Source organism: Numida meleagris, unplaced genomic scaffold (genome assembly GCF_002078875.1).
Source record: "Numida meleagris isolate 19003 breed g44 Domestic line unplaced genomic scaffold, NumMel1.0 unplaced_Scaffold332, whole genome shotgun sequence".
NCBI lineage: Eukaryota > Metazoa > Chordata > Aves > Galliformes > Numididae > Numida > Numida meleagris.
Window position 1 is genome coordinate 71,679 of NW_018364562.1, and position 15,225 is coordinate 86,903.

At 58.9% G+C, this 15,225-nt stretch overlaps 2 protein-coding genes across 6 annotated transcripts in view; one reads left to right on the plus strand and one right to left on the minus strand.

Moving 5' to 3' along the window:
- ADAR (adenosine deaminase, RNA specific) overlaps positions 1-11,314 on the plus strand; it is a 12,372-nt gene extending 1,058 nt beyond the window's left edge. For 2 of the 5 annotated variants that reach the window (XM_021383076.1, XM_021383079.1), the window contains exons 2-15: positions 962-2,490; positions 3,551-3,737; positions 3,820-3,986; positions 4,394-4,535; positions 4,707-4,915; positions 5,148-5,304; positions 6,251-6,422; positions 6,962-7,055; positions 8,343-8,468; positions 8,558-8,691; positions 8,873-9,055; positions 9,501-9,613; positions 10,141-10,268; positions 10,546-11,314. In XM_021383076.1, the coding sequence (XP_021238751.1) occupies positions 1,058-2,490; positions 3,551-3,737; positions 3,820-3,986; positions 4,394-4,535; positions 4,707-4,915; positions 5,148-5,304; positions 6,251-6,422; positions 6,962-7,055; positions 8,343-8,468; positions 8,558-8,691; positions 8,873-9,055; positions 9,501-9,613; positions 10,141-10,268; positions 10,546-10,786 (3,486 nt within the window). In that variant the 5' untranslated portion in view covers positions 962-1,057 and the 3' untranslated portion in view covers positions 10,787-11,314. The remainder of the gene's footprint in view (positions 1-961; positions 2,491-3,550; positions 3,738-3,819; positions 3,987-4,393; positions 4,536-4,706; positions 4,916-5,147; positions 5,305-6,250; positions 6,423-6,961; positions 7,056-8,342; positions 8,469-8,557; positions 8,692-8,872; positions 9,056-9,500; positions 9,614-10,140; positions 10,269-10,545) is intronic. The other 3 variants (XM_021383077.1, XM_021383078.1, XM_021383080.1) reach the window with 2 other exon arrangements.
- A 943-nt stretch (positions 11,315-12,257) lies between these two features.
- On the minus strand, positions 12,258-15,210 carry CHRNB2 (cholinergic receptor nicotinic beta 2 subunit; the record flags this gene model as incomplete). The annotated part of the gene is given in 5 exon segments (XM_021383081.1): positions 12,258-12,565; positions 13,387-14,347; positions 14,432-14,541; positions 14,916-14,960; positions 15,065-15,210. Coding segments are annotated over 5 exon segments (1,433 nt in total), but the record flags the coding sequence as incomplete, so codon positions are not given.
- Positions 15,211-15,225: the final 15 nt, after the last annotated feature.

The window sequence follows — 15,225 nt, forward strand, 5'->3', positions numbered from 1 at the left end:
TCCCTCCTTTCCCTCCTTTCCCTCCTTTCCCTCCTTTCCCTCCTTTCCCTCCTTTCCCTCCTTTCCCTCCTTTCCCTCCTTTCCCTCCTTTCCCTCCCTTCTCTTCTGTCTGACACATCACCCCTCGGTGCTGGCGCAAATCTCCCGGTGAAGTCGGGAAGCTTTCTTTCTTCGCAAAGAGTTTCCCAGTGCTGGGTGAGGTGGGGGTCACTGGGAGGGAGCCTGGGATGCACCCTGTGTGTGGCTGCTTCTCTTTAAGCAGCACTTTAAAAGCTCAGAGCTGCAGCCCGGGGGGGGGGGGCACAGCCCTCAGGGTACGAGTGGAACTCAGGCTGCCGTCCCAAAACGCCTTCATGGCGTTAGAAAGCACGCACCTATCCCATTTCTCCGTAGGTTATCGCTTGACTTCTCCTGCGGTGTGATGCTTTACCTCTGTAGGTCACGTGCAGTTCACAAACGAGGGGATGCTTGGGGTTTCAGGCTTCGGGCACAGGCCTTAAAATCTGCCACGAGGTTTTTGCAGCTCTGCTCTGTGCCACGTTGAGCTGCCTCCCCTCCCTGTGCCGCTCGATCTGCAAAACGCAGACCTGAGATTCTTGCCTCCCTAAGGGCACAGAAGTGAAACTTGCTCATGCTTTGAAATGGGTGCCACCAAAATGCAGCTGGCCTGGTATTCCGCCCAGCAAGAGCAGCGTATCTCTCTTTATTTTAAAGCTGCTTTCGTGTTAACTTCACCCAGGGTTCCTGACTGCTGGGTTCTGACCTGGGCAGGTGTAATTTGCCAGTTGTGCTCACGTGAATAATTAAAAGCCGGTGGAAAGCAGGAAGGCTTGCCAAGGCGCGCGTCTCCGTAGCACGGAGGCTGTTCAGACGGCACCTCTGGAAGCCTATCATTCTGCAGTCGGGTTTTTCATCCCTGTTGAGTTTTTTTTTGTGTGTGTGTGTGTGTGTCTCTTCCTAGCAGGTGTCCGCTGAGAACCGGAGAGCTCAGAGTGAATTGCTCGCTGCTCCTGGTGCGCAGGTGGCCCGACACAAACGTGTGCTCACGCAGTGCGCTATGAGCAGAGGCACTGCTCGAGGCAGAGGCTCATATCTCACCCGGGCAAGGCACAACTGCTCCAACGCTAACCCAAGTTTCTTTAACTGCCCCCGTCCCTCACAGAAAACGAACTGGGAAACCTCTTTGCACCTGGCAGAGCAGGATGGTGATGTCTGCTTAATTCAGAGGCCGCAGTCGTACAGCAAGCTGTGTGCTGGAGGATGGCAGGCTGCAGCTCCTGCAGGGAGAGGGCAAGGCGGCCGCGGCAAAGCAGGATGGCATAGGTTCTCCGGCAAGCAGCAGCAGGTGGAAACGTCGTCGCATCGTCCCCCTCCTCGTTATCACTCTCAGGAGGACTTGCAAAGAGATTGGTACGCCATCAGGCTGAATTTACAGAGACTGTCTCTTGCTGGACAGAACTTGGAACAAGAGATTCTGAGTGTTTTGGGGCGGCTCAGGGAGGGAGAGACTTGCACGGTTCACGACCTTGTGCGCAAGCTTAAAACTCAGAGGAAGGAAATCAATCGCGTTTTGTACAAACTCCACAGAGAAGGCAAATTGCACAGAACTGAAGGGACGCCGCCGCTGTGGAGGATCGCCAGCCCGAACGCAGAGAGGGAAAGGAAGCCTCCTGAGCACGGGGCGGGTAACGCAGACCCACATCCCGAGAGCAGAGAGGAGGAGAGGAACGCAGCTGGTGCAAGAGACACCAACCCCACCATGGCCGAGACCAAGGAGAAAATCTGCAACTTCTTGTTCAGCGTGGCGGACACGACGGCCATCAACCTTGCCAGAAATATCGGGTTTTCCAGGGCCAAGGACGTGAATTCCTTTCTCAGTGCTCTGGAGAAGCTGGGAGATGTCTGCAAGCGGAACTCGACCCCTCCACGATGGTCGCTAACGAGCAGGAAGCGCGAGCGGATGGAGATGAGGCTGAAGGCCACGGCAGCACCGGCGCCAGCAGATCCTGCACCTGAGCCGGCCGTGCTGCCTGCTCCTGTACCTCCAGCTCCTCAGGAGGTGGCTGCAGCTTCACCAGCAGCGACAGCGGTGGAGCAAAGTGTGGGAAACGGGCAGCAGCCGTCGGAGCGAAGCGCTCGGAGCGATGCCGCTGGCAAGGAAGCAGCCGTGCCCGAGGACTCCAAGCCCTTGTTTTCTGGCTTCAGTAACTACGACAGCTCTGAAAACGGCAGGTGGGCTTCGGATGATATCCCGGATTATCTGAACACTATCACCAAGCAGCAGGATGAGTCGGAATCCATCATGCACTCCCAGTCTTCCCCCGGCTACGCCGCCCAGTTTAACGCTGTCTTCCCGTGCACGCCCGTGGAGAAGCTGCTGGCTTGCCAGGAGAAGAACCCGGTGAGCGGCCTCACCGAGTACTCCCAGTTCACCTACCAGCACTGTGAGTTCACCATGCTGGCGCAGAGCGGGCCCTCTCACGAGCCACGGTAAGAATCCTTCCTCACGTCCCTGAGCTGTCTTTTTCATTTCAGCTAACTTCAACCGACTTCACCCCGGTGCTGTCCCGAAGGGCCTGCTCGTTAACGTTTGCTGTGGTTTGGGCTGATTAGCCTGGCTGATTCCTTGCAGCAGCTTAAACACAGGAGTTAAATTTTAACCCCAGGCAGCCTGGGTCTGGTAACCCCACGTCTCGTTCAGATGAACGGAGGTAGAATTCATCTCTTCGGCTGCGTGCCCTGATTTGATCCCTTGGCTTTCAAATTTGGTTTATAGCGAGAGGGTAAAGCTGGCATTGCTTGGGTGCCTCTAACTTATCCAGATGCAAGCTGTTGTCGCTGTGGATGTGGCGTAAAGGAAGCCCCAAACAAAGCACCGAAGAGCAGCCAGCTCGGGTTAGGGGAGGTGAAGCCACCCGCAATGTCTCCGTGGTGCTGTAGGTCAGAGCGGAGCATGACGCTGTGCTGTGTGGAGTCGGTCTCTGGGCTCCCACCTCTGATTGCAAAACTGTGGCTGTTCTTCCTGAGCGCCAGCGAGACGGTGAAAAGTACGTATGTGCCACGCTGGAACATGTCAATAGACTCGCTAGACAGGAAAATTGGCCTCATTTCTGAAGGCAGAGTCCCAGGCCTTTTTTGTAAGGGGAGATGGAATGGATTCAGCCCATCTCCGGACGCCGTGTGCAGGAGATGTGACCGAGCTGCTCTTTGCAAGCGGTTGTTGCACGTTTCCAGCTGTCTTTGGCACCTGCAGAACAGGACAGCTCATCCCTTTCTTGCAGAACAAACTCTGGAGCTGCTATATCTCTCCTGAACGAGCAGCTCTGGAGATGCCCTGACATGAGGCCCAGGCACGGAGCTCTCAGGCACCCCAGTATTTTTACCCTTGCTGCACAGAGCAGCACAGGTTTGCTCTCAGCCAGGAGCTGGCTGCTGCTTCTCGTCGGCTTCCAAGAGCAAACACAGATGGGTGAGAACGCCACGGCCTCGCCTCTTGATTTCACCTTGCTGATTTTTTTTTTTTTGTTTCTTTGTTTTCCTTCTTGCAAAGGTTTAAGTTCCAGGCAGTGATTAACGGGCGCCCGTTCCCACCGGCAGAGGCAGGAAGCAAAAAACTCGCTAAGCAGGAGGCAGCAGCGAACGCCATGAAGATCCTGATGCAGGAAGCAGAGAACGGACGTCCCGACGGAATTAACAGCGAAACGCCATTTGCGTCTGACAGCTCTGAACAGGAGCAGGTGAATCTTGTCTTCTTTTCTCTCCGAGTTTGGTCAAACCGCGCTTGTTCTGAAACCCAAAACCTCGATCTTCTCGTTGCAGCCTTCGTATTCGGAGCCGGAGTCGTCGTCGTCGTCGTCTGCGCCGGCTCAGCTGAACCTGCTTCCTGGGAAGCACCCCATCAGCGTGCTCATAGAGTACGGGCAGAAGTCGGGCAGCACGGTTGAATTCCTGCTGCTGTCTCAGGATGGCCCATCCCACGATCCCAGGTATGGCGTGCCTCTGTCAGCTCTGGGTTGGGGCTAGAAACCCTTCCCTTCGTGCCCGGCTGTTCAGCCTGCTGCGCGTGCTGCTGTGCTCATCCTCACCTAACCCGTGCTCCTCTCACCCGAGGAGTCTGGGCACGGCTCCTCCGCAGCGTCTGGCTCCAGGAGGGAACTCAAAGAATGCCTTTTCTCAGGGAAGGGATGCTGTTCGCTCTGCCGAATCGGGAACAGCTTCTAGTCCTGTACCCTACCTGGTAGCGCTGCTCCGGGATTGCCAACTGTGAGGCTGTGGTGGTAGATTCAAAGCCAGGATAATGCAGAAGGATTTAACTTGAACTGGGAGAAGGGGACAGCAAACGGGCCGAGACGTGTGTGCTTAACACTCTTCGTATGCTGTGATGTCCTGTCAGGTTCAGCTACTGTGTGAAAATGGGTGACCAAATTTTCCCTGCTGTGGTAGGAAACAGCAAGAAGGGAGCGAAGCAAATGGCAGCAGAGGTTGCTGTGAAGATTCTTTCTGGAGAGTCAGCGCCACGTGCCCCACCTGAGCAGGTACAAAGAGCTTCTTTGCGAGACCCGAGTGTTTTGTTGTGTCGCCTTCCCCCTTTGTTTGATGGATTTCACCCCACCGGGCCTCGTGTGGCTCTGGTAGAGCTCTGCAGAGACCTCTTGTCCTGCAGTGCTGTCGGTGTTTAACAGCCCTCTCCTGTCCCGCTCCTCCAGCCCGTTGTGAAGCCCCAGGGTGAACGCAGCTGTGGTCTGCAGGTCGTCGTTCCCGACGAAGCCAAGGCAGCCAAAGCAAAAGCTGTCGGGGAGCTCATCAAATACCTCAATGCCAACCCGGTCAGCGGCCTGCTGGAATACGCCCGCTCCAATGGCTTTGCTGCAGAGTTCAAACTCATTGACCAGACGGGACCTCCCCACGACCCAAAGTAAGTGGCTGCGTCTCTCCGGGGCGGGGGGGAAATCTCGCCTTGTTGCTGTTGTCCTGGAGCAGAGAATGCAAAATTAGTGGCCTGGTTTGAGATGGCAACGGGCTGTGCTGCTGCCTCTGCCAAACCTCGTGTCCAGCCTCCACTCTGCTCTTCGCTGTGCCGAGAGATTTCAAACCAGTGTGAAACCGAAGGGTTCTCAGGTTCTCAGACTGCTCTGCTGTCTTTACAGGTTTATCTATCAGGCCAAGGTTGGAGGCCGCTGGTTCCCAGCTGTGACTGCACACAGTAAGAAGCAGGGCAAGCAGGAGGCGGCTGACGCGGCGCTCCGCGTCCTGATCGGGGAAACGGAGAAGGCAGAGCGCATGGGAGGGATGAGCATCGCAGAGGTAACGTCCAGCTCGAAGGCTGGGTCTGCTTTTTTAGCCTTCTCGCTCCTGTGCCTCTCAGCCCAGCAGAGAAATGCCTCAGATCCTTGTTCTCTGAAGGTGTAGATGAGCTGACGCTCCGCTGAAATGGGTTAGCTGTTTCCCCAGGGCACAGCCGCGCTCTTCACTCCTGCTGGGGTCTGCTTCAGGGCTTCGTTATCCTCAGATGCTTCCACGAGGTGCTGAAATAGGTTCCCGTGGCGGCGCAGGAACGCTCTCATTTTTATTCTGTGATTTAAAAAAAAAAAAAAAGAAAAAAAAAAATCCATTCCAAATTCCTTCGTACTAGACTAAAAATGACATCGGCTCGGGAAGTCGTGCGTCAGACACAAGCGAAGCTCGGGCTGAGTCAGGACGGCAGCCCCAAACCTGTGCTGCTTGTAATCGTGCTTTGAGTTTGGTGACCTCTCAAAAGCTGTGTCCCCGATTTGCCCAGCTGTGGCTCTAAACAGAAAACCCGTTGGGGAGGATGCGGCACTCGGCGGTGCTAGGGGAGGCGAGTGCTGGTGCAGCCTCCCAGCAGGCAGCCTGAGGAGGGAACCCTGCGAAGCCGGGAGCAGATTTCCCTGGCTGAGTCTCTGGGAACGGGCAGGATCGGGTTTTGTTGCTTTGCAGTGGGGTTCCTTCCCCCTGGCAGTCTCAGGAGGCCGCCCCTCGGCTCGTTTCGCTCGCTGCCAGGAAGACAGCTTGCTGCTGTTAACGATGGGCTTCGAGCAGCACTCAAAGCGTTGGAGAGGGTTTCCCCAGAAATACCCCAAAGAACCTCACCCGCCCCTTGATGCGACGCTCTCTGTGCGTCCGGCCCCAAGTGGCATTGCCTGTGTTCCGTGTTCTCTGTGTTCCTGCCTTCTGCTCGCTCGGCTGTGTTTCAGCAGCAGCCTGAGCTGTTCTCTTCCCTGACCTGCAGCTCCCCGTGAGGGGCAGCACCCTCCACGACCAGCTGGCCATGCTGAGCCACCAGCGCTTCAACGCCCTCACCGCTCGCATCCAGCACAGCCTGCTCGGGAGGAAGATCCTGGCTGCCATCATCATGCGGAAGGGAAGCCAGGACCTGGGGGTGGTGGTCAGCATCGGGACAGGTACGGGCTGCTTCCAGCGCGAGCTGAGCTCTGAGTCCCCCGCTAGGTTCCCCGTCAGCTCCAACCAGGGAACGGCTGCTGCTGGAGGCTTCAGGGAGGGCAAGCAGCGCTCCCAGGGCTCGCATGGTGTCACAAGTGATTTAGCTGGAGAGAGAGACAGAGAGAGCAAAGCGATCGTGCCTTCAGCTGTATTGCTCTTAATCTTTGCTTGCGCTGCTCTGTGCATCAGAGCGTGGCTTCCTGCATCAGAAAGCGCAGGTTCCCTGCTTTGTCACAGCTCCTCCCGGAGCAGCGGGGTGAAAAGCACCGAGGCTTGGAGGGACACTGCCCTGAAACTGCGGCAGTCAGAGCTTCTGCTGCCCGTGGAGCAGTGTGTGCTCTTTGGTTTCCCGACTGCCTGGGTCAAGGTGATAACCGCTCGGGGTGGTGCTGCTCGGGAGCCCAGAGAACTCAAACTCGGTGAGATAAAATTCTGCGAAGCTCTTGTCGCGCAAAGCCACGACAAAAGCCTTTCCTTTCTCTTATTTGGTTTCCCGCAGGTAACCGCTGTGTGAAAGGGGAAGAGCTGAGCTTGAAGGGGGAGACGGTGAATGACTGTCATGCAGAAATCATTTCTCGCAGAGGCTTTGTGAGGTGAGACGGGGGGGGAAGCCCAAGGAGAGGAGGAGGTGCCCGCCAAGGGGCGTAACCGTGGTGGTTCCTGCAGTCCTTCCGCACCGGCTTACCCGCGTGCGTGGTTAAATAGAGGGATGTTATTCCTGATAAGGAAGGGCCACGCCTGAACAGTGCCCAAATTAGTACCAAACTGGAGGCCTGCCAAGAGCCCAAGGGCCACTTCTGCTGCACTTAATAATAAAGCACGGTGCAGAGCTGCATGGCCGGCACGCAAAGCGCGGCTCCGCTCTGAGCACAGCTCTCCAAGGCAGCGTGGGGGGATTTTGCAGCCCAGGTCCCGCAGTGGCACTTGTGGGTGCAGAAGGCGTGTGTTGATAAGTGACAAATCCCTTTGCATCAGCTGGGAAGGCTTTTCCCAACCCCAGCCGCCCGATTGTTCTCTTATCTGTCAAAGCGTTCGGCGTGGCGCTTCTCGAAAGCTGAAATCGGGTGAGCCTCGATAACGCCCTGCCCTTCCAGTTACGAGCAGCAAAGGCAGCTGCTTCTGTAAAGCTGTTGTCTGCACTCTGTGCCTTCCTCAGCTCTGCAAGGTGTTGAGGGTCGGTCCCCAGCAGGCTGTGAGATCCGAGGGTTGCACTCTTGCTTGCTGGCTGTCTGAGCTATTCATCTTGACAGCTGTAGCTGCTGGGCTGCTCTGGCACAGCAGAGCCTGGCAGGGATGACAGCAGCGAGCCTCACCTCTCCTGCAAGGTCCCTGCGCACGCTCTTCTGTGAAGCTGCAGTTGTTCTTTAGCCCTTGACGGTGTGTTGGAGACCTCCGGGTTTTCCTCTGCTCCCAGCCAGGAGCAGCCATAAAAGGCCCAGTCGCTGTAAACGGGTCTTGGGGTTGTGCTAATAACACTGCTTGTGTTCGGCTGCCTTTGGGGTTCTCCACTCTGCGTGCAAACTCGGTGCTGGCTAAAGGTGCTAGGTTAACAACCTTGAAGTCGTCTTCACGCTCAGATCAGATGCGTAAAAATGGCAGAGCTGAGCCAGCCAGGCTCCTTTCTCTCCTCTGCCAGTGCTTCTACCTGCTTACCCAACACAACACCTATTTTTTTTTATTGCATGTCATCTGCCTGGCAGGAAATCTACTCTGTTTCATGCCTCCCTGTGGTGTCACTCGCCATTCGTTGGCTTCTCTCCTTGGTTTGGTGGAGGCAGAGCTCAGGACCCTGCCTGTCCTGGCCCTGGGCATGGGGGTGGATCGATGCGCTCCTTGTCCGAGCAGCAAAGTGCCTCTTGATGTGGTGTCCTTGCTTTCAGGTTTCTCTATAGCGAGCTGATGAAGTATGACCCTTCGAAACCTGCTGCAAAAGAGAGCATCTTTGAGCCAGCGGGAGGGAGGAGACTCAAAATCAAGAGGAACATCACCTTCCACCTCTACATCAGGTTGGTGCGGGGCTGCGCGGGGGTTTGAGCGGCTCAGCACCCCCTGGCCGTGGCCGCTCTCCGTAACCTGAGGAGCATTTCATTTCTAGCACAGCGCCTTGCGGGGACGGAGCGCTCTTCGATAAGTCCTGCAGCGACCAGGCGAGCGTGGTGGGGCAGGCAGAGCACCAGCCCCTCTTCGAGAACCCCAAGCAAGGCAAGCTGAGGACCAAGGTGGAGAACGGTGAGTGCCGGCGTTCGCTCCCTGCGCGGTGGGTGGCTCCCGTCCCCTGCTCCGAGCCGTCCCGGAGCTCCAGGCTTCCTTTCCTCGCCCCGCCTGGTGCTGTCGTGGGATTTGAAGCGTGCAGGAAACAAAGGGATTGCATGGCTGACTCCTGACAGAAGAGCTTGCTTTGCTCACGCAGGGGAAGGCACCATTCCCGTGGAGTCGAGCGACATTGTGCCAACGTGGGATGGGATCCAGCACGGGGAGAGGTTGCGCACCATGTCCTGCAGCGACAAAATCTTACGCTGGAACGTCCTGGGCTTGCAAGGAGCTCTGCTGTCCCACTTCATCGAGCCGGTGTATCTCAGCTCCGTTACCCTTGGTATGAAATTCATCCTCCCTTTCTGGGTTGGGACAGCTGTGCTGCACCGCTCCTCTGGAGCGGGCTGCGGTGCCACGCACCCCCCTCCCTCCGTGGAGACCGCGGGAGTAACAGACTGAAACATCATCCTTGGCAGAGCTGTTCTGTTTCAAAGTTATAAAAAAGGGAGTTTGTGGATTTTACCTAGTGGGTGCTGTGAGGTTTTTCTCCAGGCTTCTTGATTTTTAGAAGGCACGTGTGATTTAGGAGGGTGAGACAAAACTTGCAGCACCAAGGATGCGTAGAAACGTGTTGTAGGCTTTAAGCCTTCACCTAGGGGACGTGCAGCAGCGAGGTCGCTGCTGCTGATCCCCGTGGCTGCCAGCTTTCCAGTGCTGCAATTCTCAGGGCTTGTCCGTCACCTGCATAGTTCTGTCCTCTGATGCCTTCACGTGTCTCTTCCTAGGTTACCTGTACAGCCAGGGCCACCTGACGCGAGCCATCTGCTGCCGCCTGCTGAGAGATGGGGATGCGCTGCAGAAGAGGCTCCAGGCTCCGTATCGCATCAACCACCCGGAGGTGCGTGGCTCCTCTTCGTGTTTCCATCCTCTCTTCCACCTCAGCCCTTGGCCTCACTGAGGCCCCTGTAGGGGTGTCACCGGGCAGAACCCCTGGGAGGCTGATGGCCAGTAAAGCAGCGTGTGCCACCCCCCCGTGTCCGGGGGTTCCTGGGGAAATGGAGACTAAGGTGACCCTCCCAGCCTTCACCTTAGCAGCAAGCAGTAGCTTCTTAATCTTAGGAGTCTTGCTGAGCTGAGTGCAAGGGTTGGGAACTCCTCGGATTTCACTTCTCCCAGATGAGATCGGACCTAGCACGATCGCTTCCCAAAAGGAGAAGCAGCGCAGGGACCTTCAGCGTGGGGTAGCTGAGATTTTAACACGTAGAGCACCGAGCACCAGGGGTGGGAAGCAAAGGCCAGGCTGCAGCTGAGTGCAGGGCTGGTGGCTGCTGCGTGCCCAGTTCCCTGGCAAGGGGTGCTCCCCTTACCCCCAGTTCATGGTGGGATCGGTGTTGGGAACCCCCCCCCTTCCCTCTGTGGCTGCAGGTTGGACGAGTCAGCGTGTACGACTCTGCAAGGCAGACGGGCAAGACGAAGGAGTCTTCGGTGAACTGGTGTCTTGCTGATGGAAGCGAAGTGGAAGTCTTGGATGGCACAAAAGGGAAAGTAGATGGGTAAGAGGAGCCTTTCCTGATGCTGCTTTTCTGGCCAGGGGGGACGGGGTCACTCGTATTCTTACACAGTGAGCTCTGCAGTATCTGCTGTGGGGGGAAGCATTTCAAGCTGACTCAAGCCAGAGCTCTTGAAGCAGAACAGGCGCTGCCCGTGCCCTGCACCAGAGCCCCGGGGGATCTCATGGGCCTCCGAGCAAGGGGTTGTCCCCTGAGCCCTCCGCTCCTGCCTGCTTCTCTGTGTCGTATCTTTCACCGTTGCCTTTTTCTTCCTTCTCAGACCCAAGCTGGAGGTTTCTCGCGTGTCCAAGAGGAAAACGTTTGCCCTGTTCCGGCGGTTCTGCGCCAAGTCCGACTGCAAAGAGCTGCAGAAGCTCTCGGTGTACTCGGAAGCGAAGGAGGCGGCCGCGCCGTACCAGGAAGCCAAGCAGCGCTTCTTCAGCGCCCTGGAGGAGATGGGCTACGGCAGCTGGATCTGCAAACCGCAGGAGGAAGACAACTTCTCCATCCCCGATGCATAACGAGATGCCCCGGGTGTGCGTGTGCGTGGGTGTGCGGGGTGTATGCGTCCATCTTTCACCCCTTTCTTTTTGAGGTGGAGCCCGTAGTTGTGGCATTTTCCCCTGTAGGCCTGGCTGCCTTCTCCCTCTGCTCCCGTTCCTCCCAGGCCCTGCCCTTTCTCTTTTAAAACATGCATGGAAATCGTCGTCTCTTTTTAATGTTAAGCTAGGGCAGCCTGAGTTCCTTTGCTTTCATGTTCTCATCTCCTCTGTTCATTTTTTTTTTTTTTAAAAAAAAAAAAAAGAAGGCACAAGAAACCAGGGGGACCGCAGCCCTGAAACGTTGGGACCGTGCGCTGCAGCTCCCTCGGGCAGCTTTGGGGGCAGGTTCTCTCTTTGGAGAAAGCTGCCGGGCTGTTTGATGTCTCGTGTTCTCCCTGCTGGATGGTGGCCGGCAGCCTGGCTGGGCTGGGAACACAGACTGAGCTCTGCAGAGCAGCCAGCGGGGCCAGCGTCGCATTCCGTGTTAATAAATTTTCTGTATTGTTACCTGGCTCTGCTCCATGGCTGCGTGAAGGGCTAAGGGGTTGAAAGAGGATCCCTGAGTAGAGCTGTGGGCCGTTTGGTGGGGAACAGAGATGAGTTATCGCTTGCGAAGCGATGAATTATCTGCACTGAGCTGCGGCGGTTGCCAATGGAGCTTCTCGCCTTAACCAAGAGCTCTGGGGGCAGAATCGAGCCCTGGGCCGAGTTTTCCTGCCTCATCCTTGTCTCTGGGACAGGGCTGCTCCTCTCTGCTCTGGGGAAGTCACGTTGCTTTCCTGCCGGGAGGCTGCAGGTGAAGCCATGTGCTCTCTTGCGTCTGAGCTCAACCGCGCGTCAAGCCAAGCGCAAAGTGGAAGGTGAGAAATGCCCAGGAGGGCTCAGGGCTGCAGGGCAGCGCTCAGATTCCTTCCTCCTCAGTGAACAAGGTGACAGTGACGGCCCCAGCATCTCGCTGCCTCCTGCGTGCAGGATGGGCTGGGGAGCAGCAAAAAAAGCAAGGAGGGGCAGCCTGGTTGCTCCCCTGTCCTCCTGCCAGAAGCTGGGGCTGCTCTGCTGGGGGGCTCAGGGCTCCCCACATCTCGGGGGGGAACTCACGAGGGACAGAGTGGGGCATGGGGTGCACCCAGAACTGGGATGCAGAGGTGGGATGTGTGGGCCCAGGAGGATGCAGCTGTAAGGGTGAAGCTCTCAGGGTTTCGGTGCTGGGAGCACCTGAGAGGAGGTGGTTGAGGAGCAGCGGCTGCAGCAGCCCAGGGTTTCTCCGCCTGCGTGAAATGAATCGTGGCATCATCCGTTCCCCTACAGACAAATGGGTTTTAAATCATTTCTGGCGCGTGCCACGCACCGCTGCCCACCGTCTGCTCCGTGCCCCCTGCATGGAGCCGTATTCGTAGAAAAGCCCATGGGAAACGTGCTCCCTCTCCTGCCCCACGCAATGACGCTGCAACGAAGCGGCCGCTCCTGTGTGAGTATTTATTGGTTTGCAGTGGCTGCCCCAGGCCCTGCCCGCCCGGCTCCGCTGTGGGGTGAGAGCACAAAGCCCACCCTCCCCTCTGGTCCCCCCCGCCCCCATTGCCCCCGGCGCTATTTGGAGGTGGGGGTGCCCTGGCCGAGCTGCAGCAGGGAGTTGGTGGCGTAGTTCTGGAAGAGGGGCTGCAGGAACATGCCGACGGTGCCAAAGACGCAGACGAAGACGAAGATCCACAAGAAGAGGCGGTCGATGACCATGGCCACGTACTTCCAGTCCTCGCTCACCTGCGTGGGGCCGGGATCGGTTCGGTCAGCTCGGGGCTCGGCTCCAGGCCCTCTGTTCTGCAGAGCCCCAGATCTGCACCCTCAGCACTGCGGCTCCCGGGGAGCGTCCCAGCCCTGGCAGCTCCTCTGCTGAGTCCAGAAAACTCATCTCGCTGCTCGGCCGCTCTGGGCTTGCGTCCCCATCCCAGATCGCCTGCGCTGAAATCTGCAGCCTCACGGTGCTGCAGCAGCGGCTGCGTGGGTCAGCCCTCCTGGGAGCAGCCGTGTGGGGCTGGGGGAAGGGGCCAGGAGCAGGGCTGTGGGGGCTCCTGGGGACGTGGCCGGGCAGGGACCCCGTGGTGTGGGTGTGTACATCCCTTTCCGGGGTGCAGCCGGGCACCAGCTTGCACCCCACAGCCCTGCACGTGCACCTCGCATCGCTGCACGCACCCCCCAGCCCCGTGCACCTCCCACAGCTCTCCATGCACATCACAGCCCATTGCACATCCCATAGCTCTACGCAGCGGTGTGCAGCTCACAGCCCCGCCTGCACCCCGTGCCCCTCTGCCCCGCCTGCACCCCATAACGTTGCCTGCACCCCATCCCCCTCTGCCCCACCTCCACCCCATAACGCTGCCTGCACCCCAAAACGCTGCCTGCATCCCATTCCCTACAGCCCTGCCTGCACTCAGTGGCCCTGCCTGCACCCTCCAGCTCCGCTTGGACCCCACCTCCCCACCGACACCCCACACCCATCCCCACACCCTATGGCTCTCCCTGCACCCCACACCCCTCCCCTCATCTCTGCCCACGTTTCCCCCCTTACCCCCACCCCGACTCACGCTCTGGTCGTCGTCCTCGCTCCGCATGTGGTCTGCGATGAAGCGCACGCCCTCCACCGCCTCCTCCAGCCCGCAGCCGCACGGGGCCGGGGGGTCCGGCACCTGCCCCTGCCGCTCCCGGTAGCCGTTGAGCCCCTCGGCCTTGGCAGCCCCGGGGTTGGCATAACAGGCGCAGGTGCGGGCACCGGCCCGGAGGAAGAGCGTGGCGGCGGCGGCGCGCTCCTGGGTTTGCCGGCGCTGGCGCAGGCGTTGCCGGGCGCAGTTCTGCTGCGGCTGCTTCATGAAGAGCAGCGCCGGGAGCTTGCGGAGGAAGAGGGTGCGCACCCAGGGGGGCATGGTGTGCGTGGTGGGAGAGCGGTGGTGCACGTTGAGGACGCAGACGCTGGTGACGATGGAGAAGGTCACCAGCACCATGGTGAACATGAGGTACTTGCCCACCAGCGGCACGTCCAGCGAGGTGGGCGGCACGATCTTGGAGATGAGCAGCAGGAAGACGGTGAGGGCGAGCAGGACGGAGATGCAGAGCGTCATCTTCTCGCCGCAGTCGGAGGGGAGGTAGAAGACGAGGATGGCCAGGGAGGTGATGAGGATGCAGGGGATGATGAGGTTGATGGTGTAGAAGAGCGGCTTGCGCCGGATGATGAAGTCGTAGGTGATGTCCACGTAGGTGGAGTCGTCCGGGTTCTCGTTGCGCCGTCCCGGCAGCGCCACGATGTCCCACTCGCCGCTGGGCGTGAAGTCGTCCAGGCTGGCCACCTCGCTCTTCAGCACCAGGTCGATCTCGGTGCGGTCGTAGGTCCAGGAGCGGAACTTCATGGTGCAGTTCTGCTGGTCGAAGGGGAAGTGCTTCACCTCGATCTTGCACGCGCTCTTGTAGATGGCGGGCGGCAGCCAGAAGATGCTGCCGTCGTAGGAGATCACCGCGTTGGAGTAGAAGGAGACCTCGTACATCCCGTCGGCGCTGGGTGATGGGACGCGCTGTCAGCCCTGGGGCTTGGGTGGGGTTAGGGTACGTACACCCCCCCCCCCCAAAAAAAGCACCTACTTGTTGTAGAGTACCACATCAGGCAGCCAGATGTGCTTGGAGGGCAGGCGGACCTTCTTCATGTTGTCAAAGTCCTCCGGCTTCCAGGTGAGGCGATAGTCCTCCCACTCCTGCCAGCACCTGTGCTCAGCACAGCCCCGCCGCAGGGAGGGGGCACCGGGGGGCACGGGGCAGGGGGGCCAGGGCATGGGGCAAAGGGGACCCAGCTCAGGACGTATGAGGGTCCCGGAGCAGCGGGGAATCCGAAATCATGGGCTATGGGGGATCCAAATCAGGGGGGAGAGGGGCCCCAGGGTAGGGGTTCCTAGGGCATGGGGCAAAGGGGACCCAAATCAGGAGGTGGTCCTGGGGCAGGGGATCACAGGGCAGGGGGCACAAGGCAGGAGGGCATGGAGGTCCCCATGGCAGGTGATATGGGGGTCCCACAGCAAGGCGCAGGGGGTCCCTGGGAAGGAATCACAGGGGTCCCTCGCATGGGGCTCACCTGGGTCAGCCACACGTTGGTGGTCATGATCTGCTCCCGCTCGTGCTGCAGAGAGAAGGGGCAGTTACGGGGAGTGGGGGGCGGTTACGGGGTCCTGGGGGCGGTTATGGGATGCCTGCTCCGTGCTGGGGCCCCCAGCGTGCACTCACCACGCTGATGAGCTGCGCCAGTGACACCATGAGCTGCACGGTGACGAGCTGCGAGCCGTTGGTGGCCGGGCGGATCAGCTTGTTGTAGCGCGCGGGGTCCAGCAGGTATTCCACCAGGCGCTCCTCCGTGTCCGTGCACAGGCTGCCTGCGGGGAGGGGGC